The sequence below is a fragment of the Tachyglossus aculeatus genome, chromosome 26, assembly GCF_015852505.1.
Source record: "Tachyglossus aculeatus isolate mTacAcu1 chromosome 26, mTacAcu1.pri, whole genome shotgun sequence".
Taxonomy (NCBI): domain Eukaryota; kingdom Metazoa; phylum Chordata; class Mammalia; order Monotremata; family Tachyglossidae; genus Tachyglossus; species Tachyglossus aculeatus.
Window position 1 is genome coordinate 17,080,544 of NC_052091.1, and position 14,507 is coordinate 17,095,050.

Genomic DNA, 14,507 nt, shown 5'->3' on the forward strand with positions numbered 1-14,507 from the left:
ATTTAGCACTTACTGTGTGCAGAGCACTGTACTAAGCGCTCGGGAAGTACAAGTTGGCGTACCTAAGTGCTGTGGGCCTGGGATGGGGAATGAATAAAGGGAACAAGTTAGAGCGAGGCAGGAGGGAGTGTGAGAAGAGGGAAGGAGGGCTTAGTCAGGGAAGGCCTCTTGGAGGAGATGTGCCTTCAATAAGCCTTTGAAGCGGGGGTGAGTGCAATTGTCTTTCGGATGAGGAGTGTTTGGGAGCATACTCTGTGGCGGTAAAAGACACAGCCCTGGCCCTCAAACAGCTTACAATCTAATGGAGGAGATGGGGGGGATGAAAGTTACCTTCAGTTACAAGACGAAACAGAGGTGCAGGTGGTTGTGACAAATGATAGGATAGAGATGTGAATATGTGGAAGAGAATGTAGCGGGACAAAGCAGTGAACTACCAGGGCAGGGGCTAATAATATGTTGGGAATGTGGAGGGATTGGGATCTCATGTCTTTGAAGCTGGGGAGTGTCCGAGATATGATCCTCTGGCTCCGAAGTCTGGATCCCTACAGTTAATCTAAGCGTGAAGCTTCTTTCTGATAACAGTCCCTTATTGCATAATGGAGAAAATCCCTCAAGGAGACAATCCCTCAGGTTCCTGCCGTGTGTAAGGGGTACCCGCTGCTGAATCTGTGACGACGGTGTCTCCACAGAGAGTAGACAGGAACAGAGATTAAATGGAAGGCTGAGGGAAGGTAGAGGCCAGTTCTCTACCACCACTGGGCTGGGGAGAGGTGGGAGTGGGGAAGAGGAGGAGGCTTGGGCTCAGAAAGTGCAGTTGTTATCTTTAGGTCGGTGTCTGCTGGACTAGAAGACTGGCTCCGTCGCTCCATCCACCTTAACTGGCCCCCCTCGGTACATGCTACTATGGATGGAAACCAAGAGGGACCAAGACCCGGACAAAGCCTCTGGCTTTTTGTTCAGATATGGAGATTTCGCTGCGCTCACAGAATGAGAAGCACTGTGGCCAGTGAGAAGCAGCATGGCCCAGTGAGCAGCAGGAAGAGCTAGTGGATAGAGCTCAGGCCTGGGAGTTAAAAGAACCTGGGTTCTAATCCTGCTGCCTGCTGTGTGACCCTGGCCAAGTTACTTCGCCGGGCCTCAGTTGCCTCATCTGGGGATTAAAAATGTGAGGCCTACGCGGGATGGGGACTGTTTCCAACCTGATTAGCCTGTAACCACCCTGGTGCTTTGCATAGTGCCTGGCACACAGTAAATGCTTATTAAATACCATAAACAAAGAAAAAAAAGAGAGGGCACCCAGAATAATCCTTTCTTTCCTGGAAGTGGCATGAGAGGAGCAGGCAGGGAGGGGGTCCCAAGGAGGCCCTCTCCTACACATTCCCTGTTGCCAATGGGAGAGTAGGATCAACTCTTGGTTCAGTGCAGATCAACACATTCATTCATTCAATTGTATTTATTGAGCGCTTACTGTGTGCAGAGCACTGTACTAAGCGCTTGGGAAGTACAAGTCAGCAACATATAGAGACGGTCCCTACCCAACAAGGAAACAAATAAACCAAAAAAAGCTATCGGAATCTTCTAGTTCTGTGGTACATCCCGGATGAAATGACAAGCATAAGCTAACCCCACAAAAGGTGAAAGCAAAAATTGATTTTTCAGGATTTCAATTTTTTCCATTTTAATCTAATTAGGTGTTTTGAAGGGAGCCTTAATTTTGCTTGCTGGTCCCATGGGGGACAGGCTTAATATGTCAATGAAATAAATTGTAAATCCTTTTAAACTGTTCAACGTTAATCAATCAGCCGTACTTACTGAGCAATTACTGTGTGCAGGGCACTGAACTAAGTACTTGGGAGAGTACAATGCAAGCACCAGGGAGATAGATACAATCCCTACCCACCGGAAACTTTCAAACTAATAAAAATAACAATGGCATTTGTTAAGCACTTACTGTGTGCCAAGCACTGTACTAAGCGCTGGAGTGGATACTCCACATAAGGCTCACAGTTTTACAGATGAGGGCACTGAGGAACAGAGAAGTGAAGTAATTTGTCCAAGGTCATAGAGGAAGTAAGTGGGGGAGGCAGGATCCGAACCCAGACCCTACTGATTGGACTACAGTGGGAGATGGGCATTAAAGTAAATTACAGATGGATGTTTAGTGCTGTGGAGGAAAAATCAAAGTGTTTAAGGGTACAGAACCAAGTACACAGATAACACGGAAGGCAGGGCCAAAAGCAGGAGGACTCTTGGCGGAGATAAGATTTTAGTACGGCTTTGAAGATGGGGGGATGGTCTGCCTGATATTAAGAGGGAGGGAGTTTCAGGCTGGAGGGAGGACTTGGGCAAGGGGTTGTGGGTGACAATGATGAGACTGAGGTACAGTAAGAAGGTTGGCTTTAGAGGAACCGAGTTTGCGGGCTGGGCTGCAGTAGGAGAACAGCGAGGTGAGGTAGGAGATTAAATTGTCTACACCCCAGTGGAGTTGCTGTCTCCCTTCCCTCTCATCCAACTTTCGACTCAACCCCCTGCAATCTAGCTTCTGCCCCTTCCACTCCACGGAAACTGCCCTCTCTAAGATCATCCACAACCTCCTTGTTGCCCAGTTCAACAGCCACTACTCCATCCCAATCCTCCCAGACCTTTCTGCTGCCTTCAACACTGTGGATGGCCCCTCTCTCCTGGAAATATTATTCAACCTTGGCTTCACTGACATTGCCTCCCCTGGTTCTCCCCCTAGTTCTCTGGCTGCTCCTTCTCAGTCTCTTCTACCTCCCACTCACTAAATGTGGGAATGCCTCAAGGTTCAGTTCTGGCTCACCTTCTATTTTCCATCTACACCCATCCTTGTGGATGAATCCCAAATCTATATCTTCCACCCTGACTTTCCTCCTCCTCTGCAAGTCTCGCATTTCCTCCTGCCTTCAGGATATCTCTAATTAGGCGACACCTCAAATTTAACATGGCCAAAACAGAATTCTTCATCTTCCCAACCAAACCCTGCCCTCCTCCTCTTATTTTTTTCCATTTTTAATATTTTTTAAGTGCTTACTATGTGCCAGGCACTCTACTAAGCACTAAGGTAGATACAAGCTAATCAGGTTGGACACAGTCCATGTCCCACAGGATGCTCACAGTCTTAATCCCCATTTTACAGATAAGGTCACTGAGGCCCAGAGAAGTGAAGTGACATAATAAGAGCCCCCCTTTTCCTCTGCTCCTCCTCCCCATCACCACGGCTCCCTTCCTCTGCTCTTCCCACCTCCCCACCCCACTGCACTTGTGCATATATGTACATATTTATTATTCTATTTATTTTATTAATAATGTACATATGTATCTACAATTCTATTTATTTATATTGATGCCTGTCTACTTGTTTTGTTTTGTTGCCTGTCTCCCCACTTCAAGACTGTGAGCACGTTGTTGGGTAGGGATTGTCTCTATTTGTTGCCGAATTGTACTTTCCAAGCGCTTAGTACAGTGCTTTGCACAGAGTAAGCACTCAATATGACTGAACTGAATTGAATAATAACTATTATTATTATCATTGTGGTATTTGTTAAGCACTTACTACATGCCAAGCACTGTTCTAAGCATTGGGGTAAATACAAGGTAATCAGGTTGGGCGCAATCCCCGTCCCACATGGGGCTCACGGTCTTGATCCCCATTTTACAGACAAGGTAACTGAGGACCAGAAAAGCGAAGTGACTTGCCTAAGGTCATACAGCAGACATGTGGCAGATCCGAGTTTAGAATCCATACCCTCTGATTCCCGAGCCCGTGATCTTTTTCCCCTAGCCCACGATGCCCAAGGTCATACAGCAAGCAAGTTTAAGAGTCATGTTTAGAACCCAGCTCCTCCTGACTCCCAAGCCTGTGCTCTATTCACTAGGCCACACTCCTTCTCAACTCCTCCTGAGTTTAGGATCACTGAAAACAGCACCGTTACCCTCCCTGTCTCACAAGCCCATAATCTTAGCATTCTCCTTGACTCATCGTTCTCATTCAATCCACATATTCCCAATCCTTTCATTTCTACCTTCACAGCATCCCTAGAATCAGCCACTCCAATCCATTCTTCAGTTTGCCGCCCAGATCATTTTTCTGAAAAATGCTAAGTCCTTATCTCCCCACTCCTCAGAAACCTCCAATGATTGCCCGACCACCTCCACATCAAACAGAAATGCCTTACCAGAGTCTTAAAAGCACTCATTCAATTCTAGTGCTCCAACCAAACCTCGCTGAGCTCAAACAACCCAATCCACCCACTTCACTCCTCTAACACCAATCTATTAGCTCTTCCTTGATCTGACAGCACTTAGAACAGTCCTTGGCACATAGTAAGCGCTTAACAAGTTCCATAATTATTATCTCTTCTATACCACCACCGACCCCTTGCCCAAGTTCTCCCTCAGGCCTGCAACTCCCTCCCTCTTCATATCTGACGCCCACCAGTCTCCCCACTTTCCAAACCTTCCTTATATCACATCTCCTCTAAGACCCCTTCTCTGGCTAAGTCCTCTTACCATTATCCACCTGCACTTGGATGGGTGCCCTTTATGATGATTATTATTAATAACAGTAATAATAAAGATAACGGTATTTCCTAAGCACTTATGTCAAACGCTGTTCTAAGCACTGGGATAGACAAAAGCTAATCAGATTGGACATTGCCCCTATCCCACATGAGACTCACAGTCTTAATCTCCATTTAGAGATGAGGTAACTGAGGTCCAGGGAAGTGAAGTGACTTACCCAAGGTCACAGCAGAGAAGTGGTGGAACCGGGATTAGAACCCAGGCCCGTGCTCTATCCATTAAGCCACGCTGCTTCCTTAAGCACTTCAATTCTCACCCTAGCCCCACAACATATGTCATTCATTTAAACGCATTTACTGAGCACTTACTATGTGCAAGCACTTAATGCCAATATTCTTATATTCCGTTTTCTATTTTCCCTATCCCAAAGGTATTTTAATGTCTACCTCCCCCAGTAGGACTATCAGCTCCTTGTGGGCAGGGATCACGTCTACCAACTCTGTCGTACTGCACTTTCCCAAGTGTTTAGTACAGTGCTCTGCACACAGAAAGGGTTCAATAACCCCATTCATTAATGGACGGATCGAGTGAGGATATGATAAATGTTTGGATCTGCTTCGAGAGGAAGAGGTGGACGTTGTGGGCAGGGATTGTCACTCTTTATTGCTGTATTGTACTTTCTCAAGCGCTCAGTACAGTGAGTGCTTAATAAATACAACTGAATGAATGAATGAATTACAGAGCTGTTGCAAAGGTAGAACTGAAAGGATTTGGTGAAAAATTGAATATGTGGATTGAATGAGGGAGATCAGACAGATTATGGGCTCAGGAGACAGGGAGGACAGTGGTGTGATCTCCAGTTTGAGGTAAAGTCCGCGGGTGGACAGGGGTTGGGTGGAAAGATCAGGAGTTCTATTTATGACATGTTAAATGTGTGGTGTTGGCGGGACGGCCAGGAGGTAGTATCCTAAAGGCAGGAGGAAATGAGAGACTACTGGAGAAGAGGGAGATCAAGGCTGGAGAATTGGATTTGGGAATCATTCACGTAGAGATGGTAGTTGAGATGGAGGGAGTGAATGAGTTCTCCAAGGGAGTGGGTGTAGATGGAGAATAGAAGGGGATCCAGAACTGAGCCTTGAAGGACACCCACAGTCAAGAGGATGGGAGGAGCCCGTGACAGAATGAGAATGAGCGGACAGAGAGATGGGAAGAGAAACAGGAGAGGACAAGTGTCATGAAGCCAAGGTTAGATGTTTCCAAGAGAAGGTGTCGAAAGCAGCTGAGAGGTGGAGGAGGATTAGGATGGAGTAGAGGGCATTAGATTTGGCAAGAAGGAGATCAATGGTGACCTGTGAAGGAGCGGTTTCCATAAAGTGAAAGGGGTGGGAGTCAGATTGGAAGGAGAGAATTGGAGGAGAGGAAGTGGAGGGAACGGGTGTAGACAACTCGCTCAAGGAGTCTGGAGAATAGCGGTAGGAAGGAGGTGGGGCAACAACTGGAGGGAGCCAGGGGTTGAGGTCGGGGCAAGGGATTGATGGGGACATTCCCACCAAAGGCTTTCCTGCTCTTGATTCTGGATGACAGTTATATCTGTTACCAAAATCCCCCAAAGACACACAGAACAACATAGGCTTTTCATTAATTTAAGTCGCTATTTTTAACGTTTGCAATGATCAGCGGGAAAGATCCTGTCCTGTCCTAATTCAGCTGTCCACTGGCATGTCTTCTCAGAGATTTGAATTCAATATTTGAATTTGGCACAGCACTGGGAAGCCCCCCAGTGTTAACTCAGAGGCTCGCACGGCAAAACCGCAGTCCCAACTTTGCCTTACCTCGCAACCCCAGGCAGCTCAGGCCGCAAACTAAGAAATACCCACAAACGACAATCTCTTGAATTCCAGGGAAAACGACACTGACCGCAGCTCACTGGAGGTGTAGCCTGAAACATTTTTTTTTTTTTACCTAAGAGAAAGGCAACTTGAACGGTGCACAGTGAAGGGGTCTAGCAGATCAAAGCAAAACAGCAGTTCATCTACCACAGAAGCAAAAACAGCGCAGGATTCCACTGTCCATTAGCTGTTTTCATCTGGCTACTTGATGTGCTTATCTTTACCACCAAATAATACTGTGAAGGGAACAACTGGAGGACTGGGAGAAAGTGTACTTCCCGAAAGCACATCCTACCCAAATGAAAGCTCGAAACGGTTCCCCAAACCATCCTGATCGCTTTGCAGGCTAAGTTGACCATGGCCAATTCTCTTGGCCCTTGAGGGGACGATAATGACAGAAACACGGCAGGGACTGTGGTTCTGCAGCTTGACTAGCAGCTGTTTCTCTTAATTCAAGCTCCTATTGCTTGTAGTGGCAGTATTAGCAGCAGTAGTAATAAATAAGACTATTTACTGAGTGCCTACTTGGTGTACATTGAAAGTACAGAATAATCAAATAAATTCCGGCCCACAAAGAGTACCTTCTAATGGGGGAGACAAACAATAACACAGCGACAACTAGCCTGGTCAAAATAAATATACCAAGCACCCACTTTCTATGAGAGTGTTAGGGACAATGAAAGTATGTTTGTAATAAGTCAAGTCACCTAACTTCTCTGGGCCTTGGTTATCTCATCTGTAAAACGGGGATTAAGACTGTGAGCGACATGTGGGACAGGGACTGTGTCCAACCTGACTAGCTTGTATCTACCCCAGCGTGCTTAGTACAGCGCCTGTCTAATAATGTCATGATAACAACAATAATAATGATGATAAAAACAATAATGATGATAATGGTGGTATTTGTTAAGTGCTTATGATAAGCCCTGGGGTCGGTACAAGATAATTGAGTTGAACACAGTCCATGTCCCATCTGGTGCTCACGGCCTAGGTAGGACGGAGAACAGGTTTCGAATCCCCATTTTTCAGGTGGAGAGGCCCAGAGAAGTGAAGTGACTTGTCCAAGGTCACACAGCAGGCAAATGACACAGCTAGGATTAGAACCCTGGTCCTCTCTCAGGCCTGTGAGCGTAAACTACTTTACCCCAGTTACTGCTCTTTAACTGGTTCTGGGAAAAGAGTGTGGAAAGTAACCGAGCTTAAAACCAAGTACAAATTCCCATAAAAAATGATGTCAAGTCTGCTAACAGCAACACATTTCCAAAAATAGATTTAAAATGATAGAACTGCATTACAAAACAATGATGAAAAACCAGTAAATATAGCTGCATGATCGAACAGCAATAGAAATATATACCAACAATGAACAATTTTGAATTAGAATATTTGTACATATGTAAATAAGAGACTTTGTTTCAAAGCGGTATCTTTCACAACCTATCAGAAGCACACAAAAGAGGGACTGGAAAAGAAGATGATGATATTTGATGATGATTAGTTGTTAAGCACTTACTGTGAATCAAGCACTGGTCTAAGCACTGGGGCAGACATATGTTAATCATGTTGGACACAAATCGCTGTCCCACCTGCAGCTCACAGTCTAAGTGTGTAATAATGGGGACAGCTCTCTCAATCCCTTTTTCGTTTTTCAGTTTATTCCTTTCCACCCCTTTAAAAAAACTCCTGAGCCCCGATCTTCCTCCTTATTTCATTTTTTGGAAATAATTTGTGTCTTTCTCCTTCAGTTGTACATTCCTTGAGGGCAGGGGCAATGAGAATACAGTAAATACAACCCGGGCCTTGGAGTTGAAGGCCCTGGTTTCCAATTCCGGCGCGGCACTCATGTGCTGTGCGGCCTCGGGCAAGTCACTTCACTTCTCCGGGCCTCAGCTTTCTCATCTGTAAAATGGGGGTGAAGACTACGAAGCCTCAAGTGGGAAGGGGACTGGGTCCAATCTGATTAGCTTGTTTCTACCCCAAGGCCTTAGTACAATGCCTGGCAAATAGTAAGCACTCAACATACACCATAAAAAACAAAACTATTGTTTTCCCCTTTTATTGCACTCTCTCATCAACAGCCTGGTCCTCTGCCCCTATGCTCAACGAAGAAGTAGCATGGCCTAGTGGATAGAGCACAGCCCGAGAGTCAAAAGGACCTGGGTTCTAATCCGGGCTCTGCCACTTGGCTGCGGTGTGACCTTGGACACGTTCCTTCAATTCTCTGGGCCTCCTTTACCTCATCTGTAAAATGGGGACTAAGTCTGTGAGCCCCTCATGGGACAGGGACTGTGTCCAATCTGATTTGCTTTGAACAGAGCCTGGCAACTAGTAAGCACTTACCAAACACCACTAACAAATAAATAAACAGCCTGCTTGACTGACAGGACCCAGAGAGGAGACAGAGGAATAGCTTGGCAGCTGGAAGTCGGGCTGGGGGGAGCCCTCTATGATGGGAAACTCCTGGAGGGCAGGGATTGGGTCCTACCAACTCCATGGTGTTGTACTCTCCCAAATGCTTAGTTACAATGCTCTGCACACAAGAAAGAAATATCACCGCATGAAGGAGGGACCCGCTCCCTGTCAAGACTTCTGGGCATCACCCCCCGCCTCCGTCTCCCCCCGACAGATGTTCTGGGGTGGTGCTTTTTCAACGCAGGGCAAATCGCCTCTTTTCGAGACAAACATTCAACAGAGGGTGCCGGGGAATGCGACTTGCGTGGGTACCTACCTTGGGAAAGCATCGAAGCAGTATGTTTTCCTGGTATCAGGAAAGGCCACCCGTAAGCCCGACATGAGCGGGGAATGGAGAATTACAGCTGCACACTCGTACCGAGACGCCAGATCCACCGTCGGGACAGTCCCGATACTTTGCCCGTACAAGATGATGTTCTCTGGACTGACCCCGTATCTGAAAAGGGTTAAGAAGAAGTACAAGTTACTACACTGGAAGCAAGCCAAACTCAATTCCATTAAAACTTCTGCTGGTCTTCTGGAAACGCAATGAAATTTGGCCCGGCAGATTAAGGCGAAAACAGAAACATACATTACAGTCCGATATAAAAGGACGCCATGTTGAAGATGTTGGAGTGGTAGGATGGCGATACCAACTGTTCATTTTTCAGGGCATTCATTCAATCGTATTTACTGAGCGCTTACTCTCCACAGGACGGCCTTAGCAATATAAAGTGAACTTCCCTTCTTGTTCACATCTTATTCCCTTCTTCACTCTTTTGAGAAGTCATTCATTCAATCATAGTTATTGAGTGCTTATTGTGTGCAAAGCACTGTACTAAACATTTAGGAGAGTACAATACAACAACAAACGAGTACATTCCCTGCCCACAGCAAGCTCACAGTCTAGAGGGGAAGACATAAGCTCACCAACCCTGTTACAAAACAGATCGATCAATTGTATTTATTGAGTGCTTACTGCGTGCAGAGCACTGTACTGAGCACTTGGGACAGTACAGTATAACAGAGTTGATAGACACACTCCCTGCCCACGGTGAGTTTACAGTCTAGAGGGGAAGACAGACATTAACATAAATAAATTATGGATATGGACATAAGTGCTGTGGGGCTGAGGTGGGGGTGAAAAAGGGGAACAAATCAGTATGAAGTAAGAAGGGATTGGGAGAAGAAGAAACTCAAAGGTACTCAACACCCTGAGACAATAATCTACTGTATCTGCCTCCTCGTTGATCTTGCTGTCTCCTGCCTCTCCCCACTCCAGTCCATACTTCACTCTGCCGCCCAGATCATTTATTATCAAAAACATTCCATTCATGTTTCCCCACTACTCAGGAACCTCCGGTGGCTGCCCACCCACCTCCGCATTGCCATCAGCTTTAAAGCAATCACCTTACCCTCTCCTACCTCACTTCCCTGATTTTCTCCTCTATGCTCCAGACCGACCACTTCGCTCCTCAAATGCCAACCCAGTGAAGTGTTGTGGCTGAGTGGATAGAGCACGGCCCTGGGAGTCAGAAGGACCTACGTTCTACTTCTAGCTCTGCCACCTGTCTGCTGTGTGACCTTGAGCAAGTCCCTTCACTTCTCTGTGCCTCAGTTCTTTCACCTGTAAAATGGGGATTAATTCCATGAGCCCCATGTAGGACATGGGCTGCTTCCAACTTGATTACCTTGTATCTACCGCAGTGATTAGAATAGCCCAGCACTGAGTAAAGTGCCAGGCACATAGTAAGTGCATAACAGATACCATAACCCCCCCTCCAACAAAAACACAACCTTATTCTCTGTACCTCAATCTCGTCTATCTCGTTGTCAACCCCTCACCCACACCCTGCCTCTGGCCCAGAACTCCTTCCCCCTTCGTATCTAACAGATGTTCGCTCTCCCCACCTTCAAAGTCTTATTAAAAACACATCGCCTCCAAAAGGCCTTCCCCGACTAAGCCTTCATTTTCTTCTCTCCCACTCCCTTCTGCTTCGCCCTTACTCTAGGATTTACACTCTTTATTCACCCCACCCTCAGCACCACAGCACTTATGGACATAGCCACAGTTTAATCTATTCACATTAACAGCTGCCTCCCCTTCCAGACTGTTAGTTCGTTGTAGGCAGGGAACATGGCAACTAACTCGGTTGAACTGTACTTTCCCAAACACTTAGTACAGTGCTCTGCACACAGAAAGTGCTCAATAAATACTATTGATTGATCTAGGAGCAACCACACCCTAATGACTAGTGCCCTGGCAGAACAACAAGATGACAAGAAAATGATTATAAACCACTACAGACTGAGAACAACAGAGAAACTGTATTTAAAACCTTAGAGTTTTGCTGGCAAAGCATCATCTAATCCAACAAATAGTATTTGCTGAGCACCTCTGCATTCACAGCAGGATACAAGGCACTTAGGACTAAACAAGAATCAGTAGAGATGATCCCTGCCTTCAAGGGCCTTACAATCTAGTGGGGGAGAAAGATGCCAAAATAAATTTCAAATTGGAGGAAGGAATAAAGTATGCAAGAAATGTATGTAACTGCTACAGTGGGAAGGGGAGGTTTTGAGTATTTCAGTCCTTTTTTATGGTATTTGTTAAGCACATACTAAGTGCTGGGCACTGTACTAAGCACTGGAGTATATGCAAGTTAATCAGGTTGGACACAGTCCATGTCCTAACGTGGTGCTCACAATCAATCCCCATTTTAAGAGGAAGTAACTGAGGCAGAGAGAAGTACCGTGACTTGCCCAAGGTCATACAGCAGGCAAGTGGCGGAGCCGGGACTAAAACCCAGGTCCTTCTGACTCGCTGGCCCGAGCTCTAACCACTAGGAAATGCTGCTTCCCGATGCTTAGGCGGTGGGCATGGAAGTCAAGCAGTAGTTGGGGTGGCAAGAATTGGAGAGCTGAGAAATTCGTTGGAGACGGGCTGCCAAAGGAGATGAGATTTCAGGAGGGCTATAAAGGTGGAAGAGATGTGGTATGCTACTATTAATAATATTTATAATTACTCTTACTCAAGGCACATCTCCTCCAAGAAGCCTTCCCTGACTAAGCCCTCCTCTCCTCTTCTCCCACTCCCTTCTGCGCCACTCTTACTTGTTCCTTCATTCATCCTCCCTCCCATCCCCACAGCACAAAGATTTATTTCTAGACTGTGAGCCCGTGGTTGGGTAGCGATTGTCTCTATTGCCAAACTGTACTTTCCAAGTTCTTAGTACAGTGCTCTGCACACAGAAAGTGCTCAATACAATTGAATAAATGAATATCTGTATATACCTGTAATTTATTTATCTATTTATACTACCGTAAGTCTCTCCCTCTAGTCTGTGAGCTCGTTGTGGGCGGGAATGTGTCTGTTTGTTGTTATACTGTATTCTCCCAAGCATGTTGTACAGTGCTTTGAACACAGTAAGCACTCAATAAATATGACTGCATTGAATGAATCTCCCACCCAAACCCTGTCCTTCCCCTGAATTTCCCATCTCTGTAGAGAGCATTACCATAGTCTGTCTCACAAGCCCAAAGTCTTGGCGTTATCCTCGACTCTTCTTTCACATTTAATTCACATATTTCATCTGACATCGAATCCCATCAGTTCTACCTTCACAACAATGCAAAGATCCACCCTTTCCTCTCCATCCAAACTGCTACCATGCTGATCCAACCACTTATTATCTCCCACCTATTTCCTGCATCAGCCTCTCTGCTGAACTCCCTGCCTCTACCCCATGGTCCTGGGTTCCCTCCACTAGTGGTCATAAGCTAACTTCTCTGTGCCTCAGTTACCTCATCTGTAAACTGTGGATTAAGACTGTGAGCCCCCTTTGGGACAACCTGGTCACCTTGTAACCTTCCCAGCGCTTAGAACAGTGCTTTGCACATAGCAAGCGCTTAATAAATGCTGTCATTATTATTATTATTATTATTATTATGAGCGGCAGAACACTGCTGGTGGAAATCCAGCCAACAGGCAGACCTCATCCATCTCAAATTCATCCTCATCTGTTTTACCTCTGTCCGGCAACAACATTTTTTCCATCTTTATGGCTCCCGTGCCCATTGTCTTGGCCAGTTGGATCATTTCCTAAAAAAACAGTTCAGCCTGCATTTCCCCACTCCTCAAGAACCTCTGGTGGGCGGCCATCCACCTCCATATCAAATAGGAAATACTTACCATCGGCTTTAAGGCACTCAATCAGCTGGCCTCCTCCCTTCTTGCCTCTCTGAACGCCAATCAACACACTGTACCTTGATCTCATCTGACCCCTTTCCCATGCTCTGCCTTTGGCCTGAAATTCCCTCCCACTTCAAACCTGACAATCAGTCTCCCCCAAGAGGACTTTCCTAAATCCCCCTTTCCTCTTCTCCCATTCCCTTCTGCGTTGCTTAGCATTTGAATGGAAAGCTTGATGGATTAGAGGATTTGGGAAGGGAGTTCATTTGGGGACAGGCTGAGCTTGAGGGGCATGTAGAGATGCACCAGAGAAAAGAGAAACTGCAGGATCAAAGAGCAGGAGAGATTAGGGAAAGTGAGGCAGATTTTGAGGTGGTAGTAGGGATGGCTGAGCTCCCCATGAGTGCTTGGCTTCATAGTTGTTGTTTTTTTCTTTTGTGGCATTTGTTAAGCACTATGTTCCAGGTACTGTACTAGTTGCTGGGGTAGGTACAAGCTAATAAGGTCACACACAGTCTGTGTCCCACATTGGGTTCACAGTCTTAATCCCCACAGCGTGGCTCAGTGGAAAGAGCACGGACTTTGGAGTCAGAGGTCATGGGTTCAAATCCTGGCTCTGCCAATTGTCAGCTGTGTGACTTTGGGCAAGTCACTTAACTTCTCTGTGCCTCGGTTACCTCACCTGTAAAATGGGGATGAAGACTGTGAGCCCCCTGTGGGACAACCTGATCACCATGGAACCTCCCCGGTGCTTAGAACAGTGCTTTGCACATAGTAAGCGCTTAATAAATGCCAGTATTATTATTCATTCATTCATTCAATCGCATTTATTGAGCGCTTACTGTGTGCAGAGCACTGTACTAAGCACTTGGGAAGTACAAGTTGGCAACATCTAGAGACGGTCCCTACCCAACAACGGGCTCACAGTCTAGAAGGGGAAGACAGACAACAAAACAAAACATGTGGACAGGTGTCAGGTCACTATTATTAATTATTATATCAATCATTACTAATTAATATTATTACAGATGAGGGAATTGAGTCCCAGAGAAGTGAAGTGACTTGCCCAAGTTCACACAGCAGGCACGTAGCGGAGCTGGGATTAGAACCGAGGCCATGTGGTCTCTCCATGAGGCCACACGGCTTCTTGTGGGTCACGCTAAGCACACGTATGCTCTCAAAGATAAAACACAAGCCAAGCAGAGGAATCTAGGCCTTGATAAACTAACCAGCAGAGGGCAACCAGGACTGGATGAATGCTTTTACATGGCATAGGTGCTGCGTATATAGGAAACGGGGGTACTGAAAAGGACTTTTCAGTGAACTCTTCTGGCACACGAACGGAATTCAATTTGGATTATCCGTGCCACAGGCCATCACGGAGCCCGCTGTTGGGTAGGGACCGTCTCTATATGTTGCCAACTTCTACTTCC

At 46.2% G+C, this 14,507-nt stretch overlaps 1 protein-coding gene across 1 annotated transcript in view; it reads right to left on the bottom strand.

Moving 5' to 3' along the window:
* ABHD17C (abhydrolase domain containing 17C, depalmitoylase) overlaps positions 1-14,507 on the bottom strand; it is a 73,631-nt gene that overhangs the window by 4,569 nt on the left and 54,555 nt on the right. The window contains exon 2 of the mRNA XM_038767584.1: positions 9,160-9,339. Within this exon, the coding sequence (XP_038623512.1) occupies positions 9,160-9,339 (180 nt within the window). The remainder of the gene's footprint in view (positions 1-9,159; positions 9,340-14,507) is intronic.